The sequence below is a fragment of the Ambystoma mexicanum genome, chromosome 11 (genome assembly GCF_040938575.1).
Source record: "Ambystoma mexicanum isolate Mex_15411 chromosome 11, UKY_AmexF1_1, whole genome shotgun sequence".
NCBI lineage: Eukaryota > Metazoa > Chordata > Amphibia > Caudata > Ambystomatidae > Ambystoma > Ambystoma mexicanum.
In genome coordinates this window covers 988,237,761-988,260,124 of record NC_090934.1, presented here as the reverse complement: position 1 = coordinate 988,260,124, position 22,364 = coordinate 988,237,761, and the positions used below count along the sequence as shown (strand labels likewise).

Sequence of the window (22,364 nt, the reverse complement as noted above, 5' to 3'; positions counted from 1 at the left end):
GCATGACCACAAAGACTTTTTGATGGGCTGTGTGCCCATACAACAACACCAGAACCGCTAAGCTGCAAATTCTGTGATCAGTCCGGTTACCCGCTGGCTTACCAGGTCACACAGAGAGAGAGGACCAAGAGCGGGACACCGGAGAAGACGGCAAAATTAAGAATGCAAACGACCAAAGATAACCCGAGCGAACCCAGACCCCGGAGACGTTCCCCTACAGATTACGAGGTAACGGGGAGAACGGGAGCACCGAAAGACTGCCAGGGAATTTATTATGAAACAGGAGAACATCGGCTCAGTGGAATTGATGAGCCAATGAAATTGAAGTTGAGGAAATTGAACTGTAATAATGTGAGAGAGTGAATCACCATAAAAGCTGGAAAAGAGACCATTAAGACTGGGCCTCAAATAAACTGGGAAGAGGGGAAAGTACAACATATGTTGAGAGGCAGAGACTGCAAAACAGAAAGAGAATTCTATGAAGGGAAGACAAGTGAAGAAAATAAGAGAAAAGATACACAAACCAAGCCACCCCAAAGAGAGGGGGAACCTTACATACCAAAAAGTACCAACACCAGGTTCCTCTTCCTGTTTGAGAATACACAGAGCTGTGTGAATATCAAAATGTAAATAAAAAATTGCAGTTTATATCATAGTATATGTATATGTTTATAACTCGATGTTAATGATATTGTCTCATCCTATATCGATTCTGGAAATATATTGATGTGTTTCTAAATGTCGACATATTGCCCATCCCTGCCTACAACTCCCATCTGCCCTTCGCGGTATAGTTAAAGGCGAGGGATCATTGGAGCCACAAACCCACACCTCTAGAGAGTCACAGGCTGCTTACACCTGATGTACTTAATGAAAAATTCATTTGAAAAATCAATAATGCTTTCTCTTTACATCTCTTGGGGTATCTCGTGGTATATTGGTGAGCCCTAAATATGGAGTACTGCCTGATAATTGTTGTTATACTGAGGTCACTATGGTAAGCCAATACTGTACTTAGTACACTCTAAATCATAATTTCATGTCCCTACAGTATTTTAATTGCAATACCACGTTATGCCCTTTTGGCGTTATCGCAGAATACATTTACCATGTAAACAAAATACTGTCATTCATACAGAGCCCGTGAGGAGAACCCAGTTCACAGTGACCAACTTTGCTTTGTATTTTACCGCAAATGGCAACATGAAATTACCTCCTGCGGTAAATTACAACTACCACTTGTTATTCACGGTTATCTGTCTTACCACAAAACACCATGACACATAATAAGTACTCTGAGGCTAATTCAAATTTGTTTTGGGTTCTTTATCAGAAGTTAGAAATATGAAAAATACTAAAACAAAAAGTGCAATGCATAATGTTCACATGACATTTCACATTTGTAATTCAAAGGTGAAAATGAAACATTCAAAGCACAACTCATTTGCGGTTATTTTCCAAATGAGGAATGAGCCTTGCTATAATTAGGCTTTAAGATGTTTTTATATGCGGTAACTGAGTCTTTTGCCCAATGGGTTTCAAATAAATGTCCAAGCTCTGCTAAAACTGACCTTGAACTTCGTCAATAATCTTGGCAGAGTATAAGCTTCTGTTACATCTGAATTTTGTCGCTTGAATGGATAAGAATATGAAAACAGCTAACCATGTTTAAAAATGCGAGCACATTTTTCTACACTGTCACTTTTTAAAACAAACTCATTTAGAGCCCTCAAATAACACACACACCTGTTAATCTATGACAACATTTGCCAGTTCACACTCCTAGATTTAACTGGGAACTCACTCAAGAAATAATGCTGATTGTGTGGGTAGCCCCCAGACAGCAAACAACCTCCATCTAGCTGCCTGGAAAGGAGATTCCTTTATCTGGTTTACTCCCCTCTGAGCTTGAATAGATTTTGCGAAGCCTTCTGTCAGCCTGTCTTTCTGCGGCACACTTCCCCCAGGGACGTTGAGTGCTCATTATCACTAGCCAGCCTTGTGAGACGTTGCACCAGCCAGAGAGCCAGAGCCAGCCTCCTGCAAGCCTTTTTAAACCCTCTCTCTGAGACTGCCCATGGATATAGATTTTACTAACATGAAATGTAAAAGTGACTGGCTTTCTCTGTGATGTCATTCTCCATCAGAACCACCTCCCTTTCAATCAACCACCCTCCAGAAATGTCCAGAGCATGCAATTAACCCGAGCTGATTGGAATGGCAGCAAAATGGATGCAAAGTGTTACATTGCCCTTGGCTGCATTCCAGTTCTGCAAGTTGAACAATGAGTCTACTTTGAGCAGATCGCCTGACATCACGTATAGTGTGGTAGATTTAATTCTGTCATGCTTATTTCCCTGTATTTCAAATTAACTTTGCACAGAACAAATGCCTGGACATTCAGTTATCAATCTGCACCAAAGTTTGTACACAAAACTCATGGACTGATTTGCCGTGAATATTAGCAGGGGATATGTTAGGGGTTAGAGTATAGTGATTAGTAAATGTTAGTTCTTATGGTTCATAGCAATTCAGTCCATAACTGTGATGTGGAGCAAAATGTTAACATCATGTTGTGCAGTATCAAATCCAAATGCACCTTTTAGCTGACACGTGCTTTATATATCCACAATGCTGACATACACTGGATTCAGCACAGTTTCTCACATCTGTGTCTCACAGCCTTACTCACTACTGGGGTCAGTTTTTATCCTTATGGAAATGTGGAGCCCTAGCTAAAATTCAGAGCATAGATAAAATTCCTAGGGCCTCATTATAACACTGGCGCTCCCGTAATGAAGGGTGCTGGTACGGGACCGGCACCCTTCATTATGGGAGTGCCGATTACGAGGTTCCCTTTGTGGGACCCGCTAAGGATGCCTGGTAAAACCAGGGGTCCTTAGCAGGTCCCACGAGGGGAAGAGGGAGCTAATAATGGGCCGTTATTAACAGTGCCGTTATTAGCTCCCTCCCCATTCCCATTGAACCCTATGGGGGCTCAAATGGGAATGGGTTCAGGCAAGGAGGAATTACCGGGTCCTCCAATGTCGGAATGCCCAGTAATTCCCCATTGCAGGAACCCGGTATTGGAACCCGGTATGGAGGCAGCCATGGCGCTAATAGCACCATGGCTACCTCCATACTTGAATGAGGCCCATAGTCACCGTTAAAATACAGAGTCCCCTTTCTGCACACCACTCACCTGCTGCCTTCAATGCCATCAGCTCATTTCTATGTACTTGGCTCCACCCTATTTACATCCCTCTGTAATCTCCATCGTTACTGCTACATTATTGATTGCCCATGTGTTCCATATGAAGTACTCTGAGGCTCATGCAAAGAGGGGCAGGTCATATTGTTACTGTGTATTAAATACATGTTTATTAAACATATGCATTCAATAGTTTTCACTAAGAATTGTGACTCCATATGTAGTTCTATTTCGAAATATGATGGCTTGACTGAATAGTAGAGGTGTATCCTATAGTCTACTGTATAGATCAGGAGTGTCAGACGTTTTTCAGGATATCCCTGATTAGTATTCATGAGATAAAATAGCATGATTTTAGAAATATTTAATGACAAATGTATACCATGAATATCAATAAGGAATAATAGCCTGACAATCTGACATGTTTTCCAGCCCTCGATGCCTGCAGTTGGCCAACCCTAGTAAGCATAGTCAATAAATCGATTCACTTCCGTCTTTTTATTTTATGTAATACGTGACATATTTTCATGCTCCATAGATCCTTCAATGCCAGAGTTCCTGAGCTTGAAAAATGTGCAGAAAAACAGCATCTCCCTTGAGTGGAGGCCTCCTGCAAATATGACTGGTGCAGATTTCATTTACAACATCACATACACTAGTTCAAATGGAGTTTGGAATGTCACAAACAGCACTGCCTATGCCGACCTTGTGAGCCTGGTACCTGGAACAAACTACACAATACGCATTGTGACAGTCGCTGCTGGCAATTATACCAGTTTGCCTGCTTTCATATCTTCGTACACAAGTAAGTTGAGTTTCTATTTTTATATACTGTGTTCATTAATGCCCTACACTGATTTTCTTGTTCTCTGACATTGTACCAGCAAATATGAAGTCAGTATTTCCAAAACCCTATGGTGGTCTTGTGAATTTATTTTTTATTAGCAATAAGTGAAACATAATAGTGCAAGAGCTGTTCACTACGTCCACTGCTTCTCTACAAGCGAAAATATAAGGCAGGTGTTAAAAGGAGCTCTGATGATAACAGGACTGCCCCAGTTCGTTTGCTACAAATGCTCACTGTAATTTTATGGGGAGTGCCATGAGCACCCCCCAATGTTTCAAGTGTGAGGTCCTTTGCCTGACTCGCAATTATTGATCCTTTAAAGCTGGAACAAAAACAACAAAAATAAAGATTTTCTGCTTTTTGTGAAATAGTGTATGCAATCCTTGTGCAAATCTTTTTGACAGAAAGATGCCATCATATCCCTCAATGTTTTGCAAATATTTAAATGTCAATACCCGTTTGCCTGCAAAAATTGCTAAAACATAGAAAAAGGAAGCTTTCACTACCACTGCTGATGTTTTTTGTCCACATATGTGTCTGTGTAATGGTACCAAGGTGCGTTTTCTGGGTATATTTTGCTTAAACGAATTGTGACTTGGCTGTCTCCACCCTTAACCTAGAAACATTTAAATGGTTATTCATTACGTAAGAAAAGTGTAATCCTGGACCATAGTGTTAAGGATATCAGCTTTACTTCTTCAGCGTCATTTGTAGCGAGAGTTGGCTGTGAAATAAACATGAAATATCGCAGAAAAAATATCAAACAACTGTTTGATTTAAGGCAAAACGGCCCCATATCATTGCTGCTCTCTGTGATTCAAGAATGAAAAAAGCCTCTACACGAGATTTGAATACGACTAGATCCATCGCAATGTAAAACATATATCAAAGATTACAAAAGAATTGGTATATTCTACATTAGTACCTGCCGGGACATGGTCTTGGCCTCCCAGCCAATGTGTAGGCTCAGAAAAGGGGCTTTACCACACGGTAGAGCCCCAGTTCAGAGCCTCCTCAGAGCTGGAGGCCCCCCATCTTCCACCTCCAGATAGTGATGTAAGTGTCCCTCCGTGCCCAGCATCCCCATTCCCCAACTCCTCTACCCCTTTTTCTACACATTTCGCTCCCTCCCATCCCCAGCTCACTTACCTTCCACTTCCATGTCCCTTGCCTGGCCGGGAGCAGTAGTGTTCCGGGGGGGTCCCGATGCATACATTGATTCCATAGAAAGGGAGAAGGGATTACATGTAGTCCCTTCTCCCCAATGCATGGCACCCATATTTTTTTGTATTGTTCTTTTGAAGTTGAAAAAGAGCATCCATGTCCTTTCTCAAATAAAAAAAAAAACTATTAATATCCTGGTACAACGTGCCGGGATACTAATAGCAATATTAGCCTCGCAGGAGTTGGGGGGCATTACCGAGCCTGGTGCTTAAGTGCAGAACAGTGAGGTTGCTAATATTGGACCAAGTTTATGAAACGCCATGTTATGCCGAGAGTTTTTTAATTCTACTGCTACTAAAAATGACACAGCTTCCAATTATGTTCCAGGAACCTTAAAAGGTGCCATTTGTAAAATGTGCCAGCTGGTCAAGGATAAAAACATAGAATTGCTATGTGGCAAAAAATATGTTTACTTCGCCATTTCTTCAGCTGTAAAACTACAATGTTCCTACAAGTGAATGTTCAATGTTGCTACAAGGGAATGTACTTGTAAATAATTGAATGTTGGTAGCTCAATCAGTCCTTTCCACAAAAATAATTTTAGGGTGATCAAAAATTGTTCGCTTCAGTAGACGTTCACTGCATTTTGGCAAGAGAGACCTCTAACCTGAATCTCAGACAGATAAGAGTAATTGGCCCTCATTACGGGTCCAGAGGTAACCGTGCTGGTAAAACCGGCAAGTAGCTGCCGGACCCGTACTCATTACAACCCCAGTGGTCCGGTAAGTCAGGCAACAGTAATTGTAAATCCCCATTCCCATTTGAGTCCCAGGCAGTTGCTTTGCCGCCGCCAGGATAGACCTGGCGGGCGGAACGGCACCCGCCCTCATACTTGTACTTTGCCAATCCGGAAACAACAGTGGCGGTAAACTTACCGGCACTGTTGTTACTGGACCAGCAAAGTTGTAATGAGGGCCATTGACATTGATGATTACAAAGCTCTGCTTTTATGACAAAAAATGTCTGGCTCAATCCTGATACTGAAATCTATGTTTTCTTTCAAAATAATTAGGGATTAAGTTTATTTTCCTTGAATGTAATATAGATTGTGTCTATCGACTACGTTTACACGTTGAGTGTTCACAATGAACACCCTTTTTCCTACACTCTCCTCCTCATCTAATTCCCTTTTTTGTAAAAGCATATTTTCTTCAGCATGCATTTGTTTGCTCACAAAACACATTGCACTTTATATTATATTGGTTTGGTAAATAAGTAACACCAACGAATACCAACTTGGCTTAGTTGATATGTAGGGGTCAAGTTGTTTGAGAACCTCCCTCAACTTTTCAAATTCAATCACTTCACGCAATCAATATAAAGCACCTTTTATGCCATGTTGCCCTGTCTACCCTATTAAAGTTATTGATATAATAGTTGAGTTTATACTCAATGCTTCTTTAAGTTTTTTAACTTTTCTTCTAACTAATGTGCTACATAATGTTTCACAAAATATGAATATGGAGCAACACCTCATTAAATCATATGAAATGTATGAGTCTAATTGTTTGTGAATACTGCCTTACATGCACCATATTGACCCTTTACCAATCAATGATACCCAATGGCCCAGCCAAGGTGACAGTGGCCAACGTTTGCAAATGGCGAATCAGGCCGTCAGCCCTGCTCTCGGTAAACTCTCCGGTCCCACTTACATTATTTTATTTACTTCGATTTTGGATTGCACTGGCTCATAACAGGATTTTCATAATGCATTGTGTTAATTACAGACTCACTGGGAAAATTTGCCTCCCAGTATTTTGATGTATGGGTATCAATGTGTTCTCAGCGTGTTGGTTTATGCACCCTGGAGAGGTTCATTTCTTCAATTTATCAATAACAACAAAAACTTGTTGTTTTTGCTCGTTTTCATTCACTTCCTTGCACTTTTCTGCCCTTGAAGAGCTTGCTCACCATCTCATCGTTCTAGCACTCTGACATTACTATGCATGTGCATGCAGGTTTCAGCATAGAGATGGGCGGCGGCTCTCGCTCTCCACAAGGGATGGAGATTAATTGAATCTGATTCTTTCAATATATGTGCCTCCACTTAAGGTTTCAATTCTTAAGCACATAGTGATTCTTTCTCTATTTTCTGTTTACCAAAGACACCTCTATCTTTTTTTAAAGAAAGTGTTTTCACATTACCTACAATGGAATTCATGCAATATTGTTATTTATTTAAATTGATATTAGTTTTAATTCACTTGTGTCATCTATGTCACCTTCATATTCCAAGAACCCTGATGATCGCTAAACAATACGTATAAGTGTGAAACAAATACTGACTTGGATTGGTATATAAATCTACAAGAATTAAATATTTTTGCCTATCACAAGGAGGGGAATACATATTTTATTTAACTGAATGGACTCATTGCCAGCACCTATCCTTCCTTTAGTTACAATCACTTGTAAGGTGCATTCACACATGTACCAGTGCTGCCATTATATTATATGCATCCAAAACTAAGTGGTGCTTTTATCAGATCCCACTGCAGTTTAAAAGCATATACTCTTGTGTTATGTGCACCTTTCATTGATGACATCCAGTACTTGAGGAGAACCATCTCTGGTTCCGGAAGCACCTCAAGACTTTCTACTTTGCTTCCGGTTTTGCGCTTCTTCTACCCTGCTGATCTGTTTTCTCTCTTGGCACTGCGCACCTGACCACCCTCTGTCCTTTGGGCCCAGATACCTGCTCACCCTGCCACACCCTGCACTGCCTCCTGGCCACCCCTTGCACTGGGCTCTGTATCTGTACCCATACAGTCCACCACTTCTCTTCTGCACATATTGTATATACCCTATCTGCTTAACCTAGCACTTGCCACTTGCTGGCTGCACTACCACCTTTATTTATTTATTTATTTATTTATGTTACTTATTTATTTTATTCTGTTCTCTCCTCTTTTCGGCACTCCCCCCCCCCCTTCCATGCACTTTACCCCTTTTCCCTTTCCCATGCACTTGCGCATTCTCAATGTCACTGGGCCTAGTAAGATCGTTGTTTTGTTCTCCCCTTTTCCCCTCCCTTTGCCTGGTCACGCTCTGAAACACTTGTATACGAGCGCGAAATGAATAAAATATCATTTCATTTCATGTCAGTATTCACAAAGACATAATCAAACATGCATTCCTTACTCCAGGCAGTAAAAAAAATTGCTAGACAGCGTCAACAATTTAGTTATTGACCGAAGCAGAAAGCGTTCCTAATTTGTTGACCTATGCCCTCTGACACTTAGGGCTACTCCTCCTTCTTTCGTTCCAGAAAGTATACAGAGCAATATCTAGTGTAGTTTACTTTGTTACTGCCTGATCCTCATGCACACGCCTATACATTGTTGGTCCAGTTATGCTCCCCCTTGAACTGGTCAATCGGTCTCAAGTTGCTAAACCTCAGAAGTGCTCTGTTACCCATGTCTTCAACAGCTGGTGAGGTCAGGTAGGCCAAACCTCCTCTCTGGTATGCCAAACCAGGAATTGCACGGCAGTACCTGTGGGTTCCCAGAGAGTTGCCAGGCATATCCTGGTGACCCCCAAATGCAGTTCCTGATAAATCTGTGATATCTATTATGATTTGTGTCTCAATGCTCCACCAATTTAGAGATTATTAAGACATCTGACCTTTTCCTCCTTAGGGCCTGAACGGATACCACCTGGGAATATTACTGTCATAGACAGTCACTCAACAAGTTCCCTGCAGATCAGCTGGAACCAACCCCCTGGAATCGTGGAACTGTACACTATCGCCATTCAAGGAGCCGTCAACCAAACCCAGAACAGCACAACTGCGCAGCCTGTTACTTTCATAAGCTTGCTCCCTGGTAGGGAATACACTGTCACAATCACAACAGCTAGCGGCCCTTACAATGAGACATCAGGTCCAGTGACGGGAGTAACATGTAAGTGTATATGTTACAGTGTACAGATGCATTGTCGAAAGTGTCAAAACAGCCACAATACATAAAGACAGAAAATAATTGTTGACTTCAATGTGAATTTTACCTGCACATTTATGAGGTTTAAGTAATAAGAGGTAGTTCCTCCACTTTACCTCCAAACCTTGGAGTTTGGAGGTGCTGCAAAAATGGAGGTAACAAAATTACCTTCACTTTTTTCCTGCACTGCAAAACTCGTAATGAGGCCCATTGGCTGTACTGTTTGAAGTAAATATGTAAAATAGGAAGCATCCTCATTGGTAATACCTCTACACCTTATTTCATGTTTGTCCTTGATTAATCGCGCAGTTTGATGTTAATGGTGACGACGCTTTAGATTTATATACTGAACCAATGATTTTAGGTGGCTAATGTTATGTTAGTATTTATTTATCATAGTCCTGCTGTTTGATAATTGTGTTATTTACCATGATTATTTTCTTGCTACTAATATTTGTTTATTGCATGGCCTCGGCGGCCTTGCTTCATGAGCTCCTGCCTTTACACTTTTCATCTGGCGCATGTTCTTGACGCCCCTTCTTATGCCATTTGCATACACCATAAGCATGGGCAGCACTGGTAGTTCCAGGACTCACAACCTATCGGAAGATACATGACAAATGACTCCTGGGAATCTGCGTGCTGCCGCAGGACAATGGGGCAATTGAAACTGAATAAAGTAAAATCAATATATCATCAAAGCAGCTCACTGATCTGTGCACATATGCCCTTAAATGTTAAAGGGCTACAGCAATGCTCAATGGACACTCAAATGCATCTGCACAATCACAAACAATATGGGAGGGCTCTGGGCGGGGATGATCTGAGTGCGGAGACCTCACAAGTGATACAGGTGCAGCAATAGGGGAAATCTTGGAAGGTTGTCACGCTCCAGGAAATATCTGCTTTTAAAATGCCCATGAAGCCTGAACACAGGGAGCCACGAACATGCAATAGTGCAGGTAATATTGCTTTGTAGAATATTGGCTGCTCGACCCATTACTTGGAGCAGTCCAGGAGGTATAGCTATTTTCTTAACAATACAATAATACGCAGTTCCTGTATGTGCGAGAGAAGAGAAAAAGAGAACATTCACGTGTTTACATGTGTACTTGTGCAGGCAATGTCCTTCAGTTCAGTTATTACTATATTTGGGGGTCAATGGGCGGGGGGTTTGGGCTCAGTTGGCGGGAGTATTTTTACTCTTTGAGCGTGTGACCATGGGGTGGGCAGTATGGGGATCACCCCTTTCTTTGTCAGTTATTGTCTCCGGGGAAGCTGGGTAGTGACACGGTAAGGGAACAATTGGGTCGTTGTCTGTGGTAGAACTTCCTTCCGCTGTTGGGGATGTTGTTGCTGTTCTTCCAATGGACCTGTCGTTGGCGCTGGGGCGGGTCTGCAGTTTCTAGATCTTTACATCATGTAGGTGGTTCCAGGCACGCTTGTCCTTTAGCTTTACTGCTCTTGTTGATACGTCCTCTACCAGATGGGGGCCAGTAAATCTTTTATCGTTCCATTTCCTGTTGAAATTGCGAAGTAGCACGTGGTCACCTTTAGCAAGTTTGCACAGGTTCTCCTTTTCCAATTCTGTATTGGCGCCTTCTTGTTTATTGCTGGTAGACCCGCCCGTGTGCGCTCGAGCTGTTGAGACACAAACACAACACTAGTAATCAAAGAAGACACATATTTGTACATTTCATCACCTAACACACTCGCTGTGCTTTCGTGATCAGTGAATGGCCTTGACGTTGGCGTTAGGGGAAGGCGCATCTGACGTCCGGTAACCACCTCGTGAGGGGTGAGGTGGTGGTCGGACCCTGGCCTATTCCTCAATTCAAATAGGGCTAATGGAAGGCAATACAACCAGCTTTTCTTTGTTGTTTGTTGTATTTTTGCAATTGCCTCCTTTAATAGGCCATTCAGGCGTTCACATACACCGTTAGCCTGTGGGTGGTATGCACATGCGAATTTGTGTTTTATGCTCAGCAAGGATGTGATATGCTGGAACATTTCGTTTGCGAAATGCGGGCCATTGTCTGACCTTAACACCTCGCACACTCCCCACCTGGGGAAGACCTCCCTTACTAGGAATTTGGCTGCTCTAAATGCATCTGGGTGTGAACAGGGCCCTGCTTCAATCCACCTAGAGAATGGGCATACTACTACAATCATATACCTATTACCTTGACATATGTTGATCATATCAACATTGTCAATGTGAAGATGCCGAAAAGGTCCCTCTGGCCGGGGTATAGTACCTCTTATCACTTTTAGGGTATGACCGGCCGTAAACTGTTGACATGTAAGACAATTGCTGATAAAATTCGACACATGAGAATTTAACTCGGGGCAGAACCAATCTTCTCTAATTCGTGCTGCAATTACTTCCTTGCCTGTATGGGCTGGGTGATGTAATTGGCTCAGGGCGGTGTTCAAAAGTGCCAATGGTATTACAACTTTTCCAGTGCCACCCTGGCGCCATAGTGCGTCGGTTGGTGACATTGTACATCCTCTTTTTACCCATATTTCTTTTTCGGCCATTGGTGCAGCCGCTTGTAGCTCCATAATCTGCGTGGCTGGGAGATGGGTGTACCCTTCTCTTATCAACATCTCCTTAGCCATTCCCCTCCCTCTCCCTCTCTGTGATTCTGGGGGGTTCCATATCTCACCAAAGTATGCAGCATATTTCGCATGTGCGTCTGCTGCTGCATTCCCTTTTGAGACGTGGTCTTCACCATTGGTGTGTGCGGTGCATTTTACTAGGGCTAATTCTTGGGGGTCATTTATTACTTCAATTAGTTCAGCCAATAAGAGGGCATGTTGTACTGGAGTGCCATCAGCTCTCCTAAACCCTCTTCTTCTCCATTTTGATAGCCCTGAGTGGACAGTGGATGTAACATATGCACTGTCGGAGTATATGGTTACTCGTTTGTCAAAACTTTCCTTCAATGCCAATATTAGTGCAACCAGTTCCGCGGCTTGAGCAGAGTAATGCTGTGGTAATTGTACACATTTCATAGCCACACACACCGGCGCCTCCATCATTTTTACCACTGCTGCCCCAGTCCTCCGTATCCCATCTCCTTGATCAATAGTTGATGACCCATCAATAAACAAAAGCTCACCTCCCTCTAGTGCGTTTTCTTCAACTTTTCTAGTACATGAGTACATTTCAGTTATTTGGGTACAGTCATGGGCATAATCTCCCTCCTCAATTACTTCTGCTAGGAACCTTGCAGGGTTAACCGTGCTACATCTAACAATTGCTAGTTCAGCTCTAGACAAAATGATCTCATAACCTGATGCCCTCTGCGTGGTTAGGGTGGACTTAGGTTTATTCAATATTGCAAATAGTGCATGTTCCACAAACAGTGTAGTTGGACACCCCATGGTTATTGCTGATGCTTTTTCCACTGCAAAAGCAGCTGCAGCGAGACCTTGTTCGCAAGGGATGTGACCTAACATCACAGGGTCTAAGTGACCGCTGTAAAATGCTACTGGTTTATAGCCCATGCTCGTTTTTTGGGCCAATACTGCTTTCATCACTGCTGAGTCGCAATGTGAGAATATAAAAAATCGTCGCTCATAGTCTGGTGATGCCAGTACTGGAGCAGTTGATATCGCATCTTTCAATTCATCAAAGGCCTCCCTCATTTCCATAGTCCACCCCAACTTTTTCTCCCCTTTATTAGCTTCCCTCAAACCCTCAAGCAGGGGTCCTATGTATGAACTGTAATCAAATACCCATGCTCTACAGTAGTTGCACAGCCCCAGGAATTGCTGCAGTTCTCTCACAGTCTGTGGCATTGGAGTGCTTGAAATGGCCTGTGCTCTTTGTGGTGCAATCTTTCTTCCATGTTGGGATATCAGTTGGCCAATGTAAAGTACCTGTTCCTGACAGTATTGTATCTTTTCCATGTCTACCTTGTACCCTTTTTCAGCCAATATCGTCAACATCTTTAAGGAGTCCTCTCTGCATTTACTTTTGTTTGTACTGCAAATTATTATGTCATCCACATACTGTAACACTGTGCTTTCCACTTCAACGTTACCCAAATCCATCTGTATTACTCTATTGAAAATTGAGGGTGATTCGCAATACCCCTGTGGCAATCTGGTATGTTTCCACTTTGTATTTCGGTAAGTGAAGCTTGTCAAATCTTGTGAGTCTGGGTGTAATGGTATTGAGAAAAAAGCATTTTTAAGGTCGATCACTGTAAATCGTGATGCTTCCGCTGGAATGCCACACAATATTGTGGCCGGGTTTGCTGTTACTGGATACTCTGCTTCTACTATGTTGTTCAAGGGCCTGAGGTCCTGTATGAAGCGCCAAGACCCCCCTTTAGCCTTGCGCACTGGGTACACAGCCGTGTTACATGGTGATTCTGAGGGGACCAATATGCCATTGTTTATATGGGCCGTTATGGTTTCATATATGCCCTCATCTGCCTCTTTTGACAGTGGGTACTGTTTCACTCTTGGTAGTATGGCACCTTTTTTCAATTTTATCCTTACTCCCCCTATGCTTTTTATGCATCCCACGTCATAAGGGCTAATAGTCCACAATGATTTGGGCACCTTTGACATATCCTCCTTAAAGAAGGGGACTGGGGTGCATGCGGGTGCCTCAAGTGCCATTGCAATTTTCTGTGCTACTTGTTTGTGAGCCACTCTTAGCCATATTTCTACACTCATCATGAACACCATTTCACCTTCCTCCTTTTCTTCTGAGAACAGCTCCTCATCCGACACCTGGGTCAGCCTACATCCTTCTGCTAGTGCTATCACTGCCCTCCATGCTCTCCCTTCTTTATCTTGGGCGTGCACAGCAATATAATCAGCTGTTGCAATAATGCTCTCAATGTCCATTACAATCACCTTTCCTTCTGGTTCATTAACAGGTGTTTCTGGTCGGAACAGATAGGCTGCTGGCCTCCTCCATATTTTCCCTTCTATCCCTGGCATCCATGCAAATGCCATGTCTGTTCCATACTGGAATAGCTCGCCATCTACTGGCTCCGCCCTAATCGCTGTCTGTCCACAGTATGCTTGCATAATCTGTCGTGCTGCGAGCATGTTAATCCCTGGAGTAGAGCAAATTATGCCATCCTCTGTAAAGGAGATCGTCATATTCAACCTGTTCATTATGTCCCTCCCCAGTATATTTACTGGTGAGGCACTATAATACAAAAGTGGAACTGACAGATCATAATCTTTAATAGATAAGGGAACGTTATCAGTAAAGGGAACCAACCCTTTAGCCCCAGAGAATCCTTGGGTGTTCATGGCTTCGCCTGACATCTTAAATTTACCTTCCCTTATGCAAGACCGGGTTGCCCCGGTGTCAACAAGGAATGATAATTTTTTGTCACCTATCGTTACCTCTATGCGTGGCTCCTCCGCACTATTAGGTGTTACTGACAGGATGGGACACACCAAGGCCGTCTGTGGGCTGTCCTATTGGGGGTACAATGATTGGCCATTCCCTGTGTAAGGGTTGTGTCCCAAGACCGTCACCCTACCCAATTGCGTTTGTTGCGTTTGGGGTTGTTGTGTTATCGCTACTTGTTGTTGTGGTAGTGAATATGTTTGTGGCTGTTGTTGTGTTATTTGTTGTTGTGGTTCACTTCCTTGTTGCAACGTCTGCTGTTGTTGTATGCCCTGCTGTTCTTGTGAGGTCCTAGGTTGTACCTGTTCATTCCATGCTGGTGTTCCTGGCCTGACCCTACACGTTCGTGACATGTGTCCTAATAATCCACAACTCCAACACACGGGTGGTTCCCTGCTTTGCCATGGGAAGCTCCCTGTGTTGTCCTGGTATACTGGTTGCCCTGTGGGGTAGGAATTTCTAAGTCCTCCCACCTGCTGTTGGGTGTTATATCCGTATCCTCTCCCTCTCATAAATCCTCCTCTCCCCCTGTTATAACTATAATACCCAGCTCCTTGCATTGGGTACCCTCCTCCCATGTTTGGTGCGTGTAATTGCAGTGGCGGCACTTGTTGTGTTATAGTCTGTGAAGGTGCTATTTGGGCGGGATCTTGTGCAGCCACTACTTGTGTGGGGCTTTGGGCCATTGGTGTGGGCGTAGTTATTAGTGCCCCTTCCATTGTGTATTTAGTAAGTTTTTTCTGTACTAGTTTAGCCTCTTCTGTTTTCCTGTCCTCTTCCTTTTGTTTCATTTTTCCTTGCCATGTCCTGCAGTGATGTACTATAGTCAGTTGTATTTCTGGCCATGGTTTTGTTTCCATTCCCACTACTTTCTTTAGTTGTTTCTGAACTCCTTCTGGGAGCCCTTGTGCTAGTATATGATAAAATATTGCTGGTGTTTTATCCCATTGTTCTCTAGTTTCCATGCGCCACTTCTCTTGGATATCCTGGATATAATCAACAGGATCCTCATTCTCACGCATCTTACGGGAAGTAATTGCTCCTATGTCTGATGTGTCTGGGTACTGTACTCTCAGTGCCTGCCATAGCGCATGTCTGCAGTTTGCAAATGGTGCCCCATCATGCGATGTGTTTGTTATTGTTACCCCATGGAATCCCGCTCTCTTCCAAATGTCATCCGCTCTATCCCCTAATATTGATATTAACAGGCCCTTTACATCTCCTACTGCTAGTTTCTGTCCTGCGGTGTGTTTTTCCATTTCATATATCCACTTACCCGCACCTTCACTTAGTGATGGAAGCCTACATTTTATATTTTCTTTATCCGTATGCTTCCAAGGGACGTACTGTGGTCTAACCCCTCCTCTCTCCAACAGTGGCATTAAGTTGTGTCTTGTGTCACCCTTTACGTTCCATAATATCGAGTCCTCACACCCCTACTCTTCTTCCGTTTCTTTTACCTCTTCAATTTCGTCCTTATTACCCCTGCTCCTAACTCCTTCTTCTCCATCCTTTCCCCTCCTTCCGTCATTTCCTGTATTTAATGTGGGCATGTTTATTCGTCTGTCCTGCCTGCGACTAGGGAGGTCTCTAAGCCGACATGCATAGGGTGTCAGTTCGTCTATGAAGGGCGCGAGCTTTATTCTGCGCAGCGAGTGTGAGGTGGTTGAGCATGTAGGGTGCGATGGGGGAGGGCGTGATGGAGATGGGGATGGTGTGGTTTCATGGGTTTGTCTTTCCACTAGTCCTTGCTCTCCCTCCTCACTTCTCTCCAGCTCCTCCCTTCTCCTACTGATCCATGGCGAGTCTATGTTCGTTCGAGTGAGGTATAGCTTATCTAAGCTTTCCCTTTCACTTTTTCTTCCTTCCCTCTCCACTCCTTCTTCCTCCTCACTACAAAAATCATTCATAAATGGCATCCCCCACTCTGTCTTTTTCCCTTTTATTGTTACTGTTTGTAAGTCTATTAGGTCTATTTCTCCTTTTTCTTCGTTACCAACTGCTCCCCCTAGTGCTGATGTTGTCGCTACTTCTCTGCTTCTATATACATCCCCCCATTTTTCACTCTCCCTACTCCTCTCTTCTCTTCCCCCTTCACTTCTCTCCTCCATCTCCCTACTATTTTCCTCCCTTTTCCTTTTCAATTCCTCCATCACTTCATTGCTCATCTGTTCCAATATACTTTCATCCTCTTTCTTCCTTTCCCATTTCACCCTTTCTCTTTCTACTATACTCTCTATTACCTTCCCCTCTTCATATTTCTTAGCTGTCTCTGATAGTAACCTCCTCTTCCATATTGCCATTTCCTTTTCTTTTTCTTCTTCTTCCCTCTTCTTCTCTCTCAGCACTACTCTTGATACCCTGTCTGCTGCTGCTTTTACCCTTTCAGCTTCTCTCCTTTGCTCCTCATTTCGTTCCCTTAATTTTTCCAATTCGTTCTTACCTTCTTTCCTTTTCCTCACTCTCTCTCTTTCCTCCCTCTCGAGCTGTTTGATCAATTCATTCTGCTCATCCCTTAGCTTTGCTAATCTTTCCTCCAAAATCTCTTCCTTTTGCCGTAATAGCTCCTCCCCCCTCATTTCACTCTCTCTGGCACTATCCTCGTCTGTTCTCTTTACTACCTCCCTCTCTTCTCCAGTTAGTGAACCTCGTAATTTTAATAATATCTGTGCAGCTACCCACTCATCATTTCCTATCTCTACAGTCTGCTCTTCTCCAATCCTCCCCTCCCCCACTGGCATCTTCCTATGAGCCACATATGGTGGAGGGCTGTATGCCGGGTTCGAGTATCCTTCAGCCGCCCTTAACTGTCCTTCTTCTATTTCTCCTAATTCTCTTAAAGGGTACAACCCTCCTCCCTCTGTTTTCACTCCCGGTGTTATGGATATCTCGTTGCTTGGTTCCTTTTTTATGTCATCTGATTTATCAACCTTTTCTCCTCCCTCTCCTCCGTACCCCGTATTCTTTGTGCTTTCACTCCCCTTTTTCCCATCCTCTCCTTCTTTCTTACTCTCTTTTTCTTCCGGTGTTTCCCCCATAGTGAACATTCCATTTGGTCCTGGTCGGGACCCCTGGAACATCCTCCATAAGTTAAACACCTCCACATGGTTTGCCAACTTCTTCCCCTTGTATGTATTGTGCAGATGGTTTAGCAGTGAATGTTGGGCATATGGATCGAAACTACCATTAGGCGCCATGGTGTTAGCATTTTGTTATCCGTCCCCTGGGTCCATTCTATGCTGTACTTAATTAGTTTCTCCCTATGGGGTGGCAGTGTGGTGCATATGTGTTGTAGTGGGGTAGTGAGGGTGTTCCCCCACCCTCCCGACCCTGTCCCGTATGACATACTAGCGCCCCCCTTGCTACCCTTCCCCTATCTGGTAGCAGTTTACAATATACAACCTTATATTGTTTACCTGGCCCCGTAAGTTTGGGGACTTACGACAATCCTTTGACAAATTATGCAATAAAAAAAAAAAATATATATATATATATATATATGGGGTTTTACATTTGTATATTCCCTTCTGTCTTTCTTTCTTTATACGACACCCTTACGGCCCCCTGCGGCCGAAGCGCACGCAGCCCCCTGCGGCTGCGTACCCCTTACGACGCTCTTATACAGTCGTCCTGTTTCCACGTTCTCCTCCCCCTTTTACACTTGCCGTGGCCGGCGTTCTCCGTGCGCAGCCACGCCCCTCTCCCCTTCTCCTTTCCCCGATCCACTCGTTTACCGTTTATCTCCGTGTCCGCTCCCTTATCATATTTCTCTTCCCCACCACTCTCAAAACCAAGGTTCCTTGTGCTCGCGATATCCTATTAAAGCCCTACTGGTGACGTCACCGATCTCTTCGAGCTACTGGTAAGTTCTTCATATGTTCTTTAAGTTCAAAATACACTTGCAATCTACCCCCGTTAACCCTACAGCTGTCTTCCTGTCACTCCTGGAACAAGGTAATCAAATCAATAATATAATCGGACTGCGCACACTGCGTCGCCTCGCGTGTGATACGCCCCTCAACAGGAGGGCTTAACCAGCCAATTATCTTCCGTATTGGGCAACTAGCTAGCTACCGCCTACAGGGAAACGTCATCTACCTATCGAGTTTCTTGCTCGAACAATAAGGATCCTCATCTACTCATTGATCAATAAATGCCAAATCGTAGGAAACCACACACACCCACCCTTACACGTAGTCGCGACTTAGGCCAATCAGTGTCTACGAGCGGCCGCACGTGATGTTTTCGTGCTCCGCCCCCCTCTTTCGCGTGACGTAGCCGACTGCTCTCGCACTCGTTTCGCTACCATTCATTCCATTGCCAACACTAAGTTATTAAACCTTCGCGCACCTGTGCAACACCTCCCTCCTCCCTTATTTACTTCCTCCCCCCTCCCTCACAATTTCACATTGCTTGTTGTGCGTGTCATGCTCACCAAGTTCTCTCGATGCAGGGCCGCTCGACTGCGTGCACCCCTCCAAGCGGCTCGCCACCTCCCCTCGTCTGGACCACGGGCGGGATACTTCTCAACCGGCTCCCGAGGGCCAATATCCGGATTGCGCTGTCCGGTCTTCTCGCAGCTCCGCGATGGTCCTGTAGTCCTCAGAAGGGGGCAACGGCAGAGGGGGCCGCGCCGCCGGGCCTACTCGCAACGGGAGTGCCTGGAAAAAGTAAAAATAAAAAGGTGGACCTTAAACAGATCTCAGCAGTGCCTCCAACTTGTCGGGGGGGAAATTCTGCCGGGGTCGGCCGGGCCGTCCGCAGACCTCCAGGCAGGGAGGCCCCAACTCCTCCCGTATATCCCAGATGAGATAGAGTATGAGACACACGCAAGAAGCAAGGTGACTCTGCTGTTTATTAGACAAAACGGCAGGGATGGGTCAAGGAGCGTACGCGTCCGTCCTGACACACACACAATCGTGGGGCTCGCAGGCCCTTTTTACTGTATTATGACACGCTACTTGCGTCACTTTAGAAAGTTAACAAAAACCTATCGCCACTCTTAATTGGTTGCTCGAGTGGTAGGGTTAGTATAGCACACGTATAGAGAACAATGTTAGTGGTCGAGGGTTAGTCAGGTGATATATCTGGGTTGTCCCTACAATTAGATACATGAGAATTGTTACATGAAGACTCCTAAGGATTGGTTAATATTACTGGCGTCAGTGATAAGAGCCCCATGTTCTGATTGGTGCGCCCGTGAGCTTCCCAGCCTGGGACCACCGCTGTTCCCAGCTCTCGGTGTACCTGCAATTTGCAACAATGTTTCACTATGGGTACGTGCAGACAATGTGAGGATTTATTCATAGCTGGAAGGCTGACCGCTCCCACTGTCGCAAATGTCCATTGAGCCTTTCAAGTGTATCTGCCTGTGTCTCGTAGCGAGGGATCCAGACGCCTCTTTTCTCCTGAGCTTGGCATCTCGTCAGGTTCGGCTTGGTCACGTGAGGTGGGACCGTGTTTGAGGCAGAATTCTGCACAATTAATATTGCTTTTCCACTGTGTGTCTGGTTTAATTTGCAGGTGTGACTTTAACGTTGGTGCGCGGAGTGCGAGGTTGCAACATCGTGCCCTTGATGATTTGTTCTTGGAATGTGGGTTTGCAACATTGCGACCTTGGCTGGTTGCTTCGCCGGGCTCATTCTGCAGGATCAGCAACCTGACTCTTGTTTTGTTAATGTCCACGGGAGCTCTTGTTTGAGGCCTACTTAGGCCTGGTGTATAAGTGGGTCCGTCTGGTGCACAGGTGTTTTGGGTTACAGTACCATGTAGTTTCATGACCAGTATCGTGTCTCCATTATATTTCTCATGGTGGTAACTGGCTTTAAGAGAAGCGTGAGCAAGCCTTGTAGATGAGTTCATGACGCGTCTTGCGTTTCTGCATTCTGAAAGCCTATGTAAAAAATAATAAAGATGCACGTCCGTGAGTATGCCTGTCGCCTACGTCATAGCACTGAGTATATTCTTCGTGTAGATTGGTGCGGGAATGTCCAGTGTGTATATTTGCACAGGTGTGCTTACCGTTGTCTAGGTCGTCATGGCATCTCTAGCGACGTGTAGATTTTAGTCTAGTTGGTCCGTGCCGCAGGTGTCGGCATGGCCAGTGCGGGCTGCTGGGCAGGCAGATGGACACATCCGTATGTTCCTGTACCAGGGTATCTGGTCGTCGGGTAAATGGACAAACTCTTCTCGTGGCGGGTGTCTGGGTCGTGACCCTTTAGGCCAAGCGCGAGAGGTGAAGGACGGGAGCCTGGTCTTCCATTCTCCCACTTCAACATCAATTGCTCCTGGAGACACATTTCATTACAAAGGAGGTGACTTAATTGAAAAGTTCCACTCCTGCCATTCCTCTAATTTTCATGATCTAATCAGTTGTATCCCTAAGAAAGGGAGGGCAGAAACGGGTAGGAAATGATCAGGCCTCTAAGTATTTGATCCTGCATCCTAATTTCGATAAAATGCAGTTTCTCTAGTTAACCTATATCTACACAGATACACTGCAAGGACATACTATATGATATTATGGGGAATATAGGCTTTCACACATGCCCTTACTTGCTGGTAGGTATGGACTTCAAACTAACGTCTGAACACCAATTGTACAGAATCCTAGCTGGTTGGACACGGGAAAACTTGACACAGAAAGACACTACAGACTCTTCTGAGGCAGCTAGGCATTGTGCACTAATGGAAACTAGCACACCCATCGGGAGGGAGTATGCTGTCCACTGCACTTCACCTAACAGCTCATCCCATATCAATTACCTTTGCCTATGAAGGAATTGAAAGGATGGCATAACCAAAGTTGATATTGCCAATATTCAAATATCCAGCCACATGCTGGTGCCAAAATAACTAACGTGGATATGTTCAATGTTAATTTGTACGACCACGCTCTGATCTATGTCACAATTTAAGTGGATCTGAAAAAGTATAGACCAACTAGGTGTTGACTTAATATGGCTCTCTTCCTAAATTGCAATCTCGCAAACCAAATGAAAAAAAGATCTAATATTTTCTAACATTACACAAAGCCAGAGCTGCATGTGTCAACTGTTCACCTGGTAGTGAAGGTCATTATTCAAAAGACTTGCCTAGTGTTCGGCCCGGTGCCACAAAAGAAAAACCAATGAGAAGTAAATGTAAAATGGCTCATGGGGAAGAATCTAGAAAAGCAATCCTCAAACCTGAGGAACCCAAATGGACAACGCACTGACATGCACCGATGGATAGAGCATCAGAAATATGACATCAATAACCTCACGCATCGAAGGCAGAAGATGCACTATTTAGGTCTTTGGACACAAGAGAAAAGTATGTTACACTTTTTTTGTATCAACTAAAAATACTTCATCTCTCCTACAAGATCTTTGGAAAAAAAGTGTAACGCTGGAAGGATACAGGATGAGGAGCAAACTCTTTGAGGGATTCGGCAAATATTACGGCTCATAGCATTTTGGTGGTGAAGTAGACACAGAAACTTAGGAAGATGTCCTTGGGTGACTAGACCCACTGAAGCTCAGTCAAGAAGACAACTCATGCCGGTAATAAAAGTGTCAGTATTGCGGCTCAATTTTCGCATGAACACCGGCTCATCATCAGGCCCAAATTATCTACCACTTGAATTTTATAGCAGTCCAAGAAGAAAATAACTCAGGTTGAACAGATTCCCAGGGATGGGGAGACATGATATTTCTGCATTTAAATGCTGCACAAAACCGTCCAAAAGGCATCAGTCTTTTTTGTGTGCGG

General features: G+C 44.1%; 1 protein-coding gene across 1 annotated transcript in view; it reads left to right on the top strand.

The window, feature by feature from the left end:
• The window catches only part of LOC138505095 (receptor-type tyrosine-protein phosphatase beta-like), a 221,127-nt gene that overhangs the window by 177,267 nt on the left and 21,496 nt on the right, over positions 1-22,364 (top strand). Inside the window, exons 8-9 of the mRNA XM_069625409.1 lie at positions 3,750-4,016; positions 8,924-9,187. Coding sequence (XP_069481510.1) covers positions 3,750-4,016; positions 8,924-9,187 — 531 coding nt within the window. The remainder of the gene's footprint in view (positions 1-3,749; positions 4,017-8,923; positions 9,188-22,364) is intronic.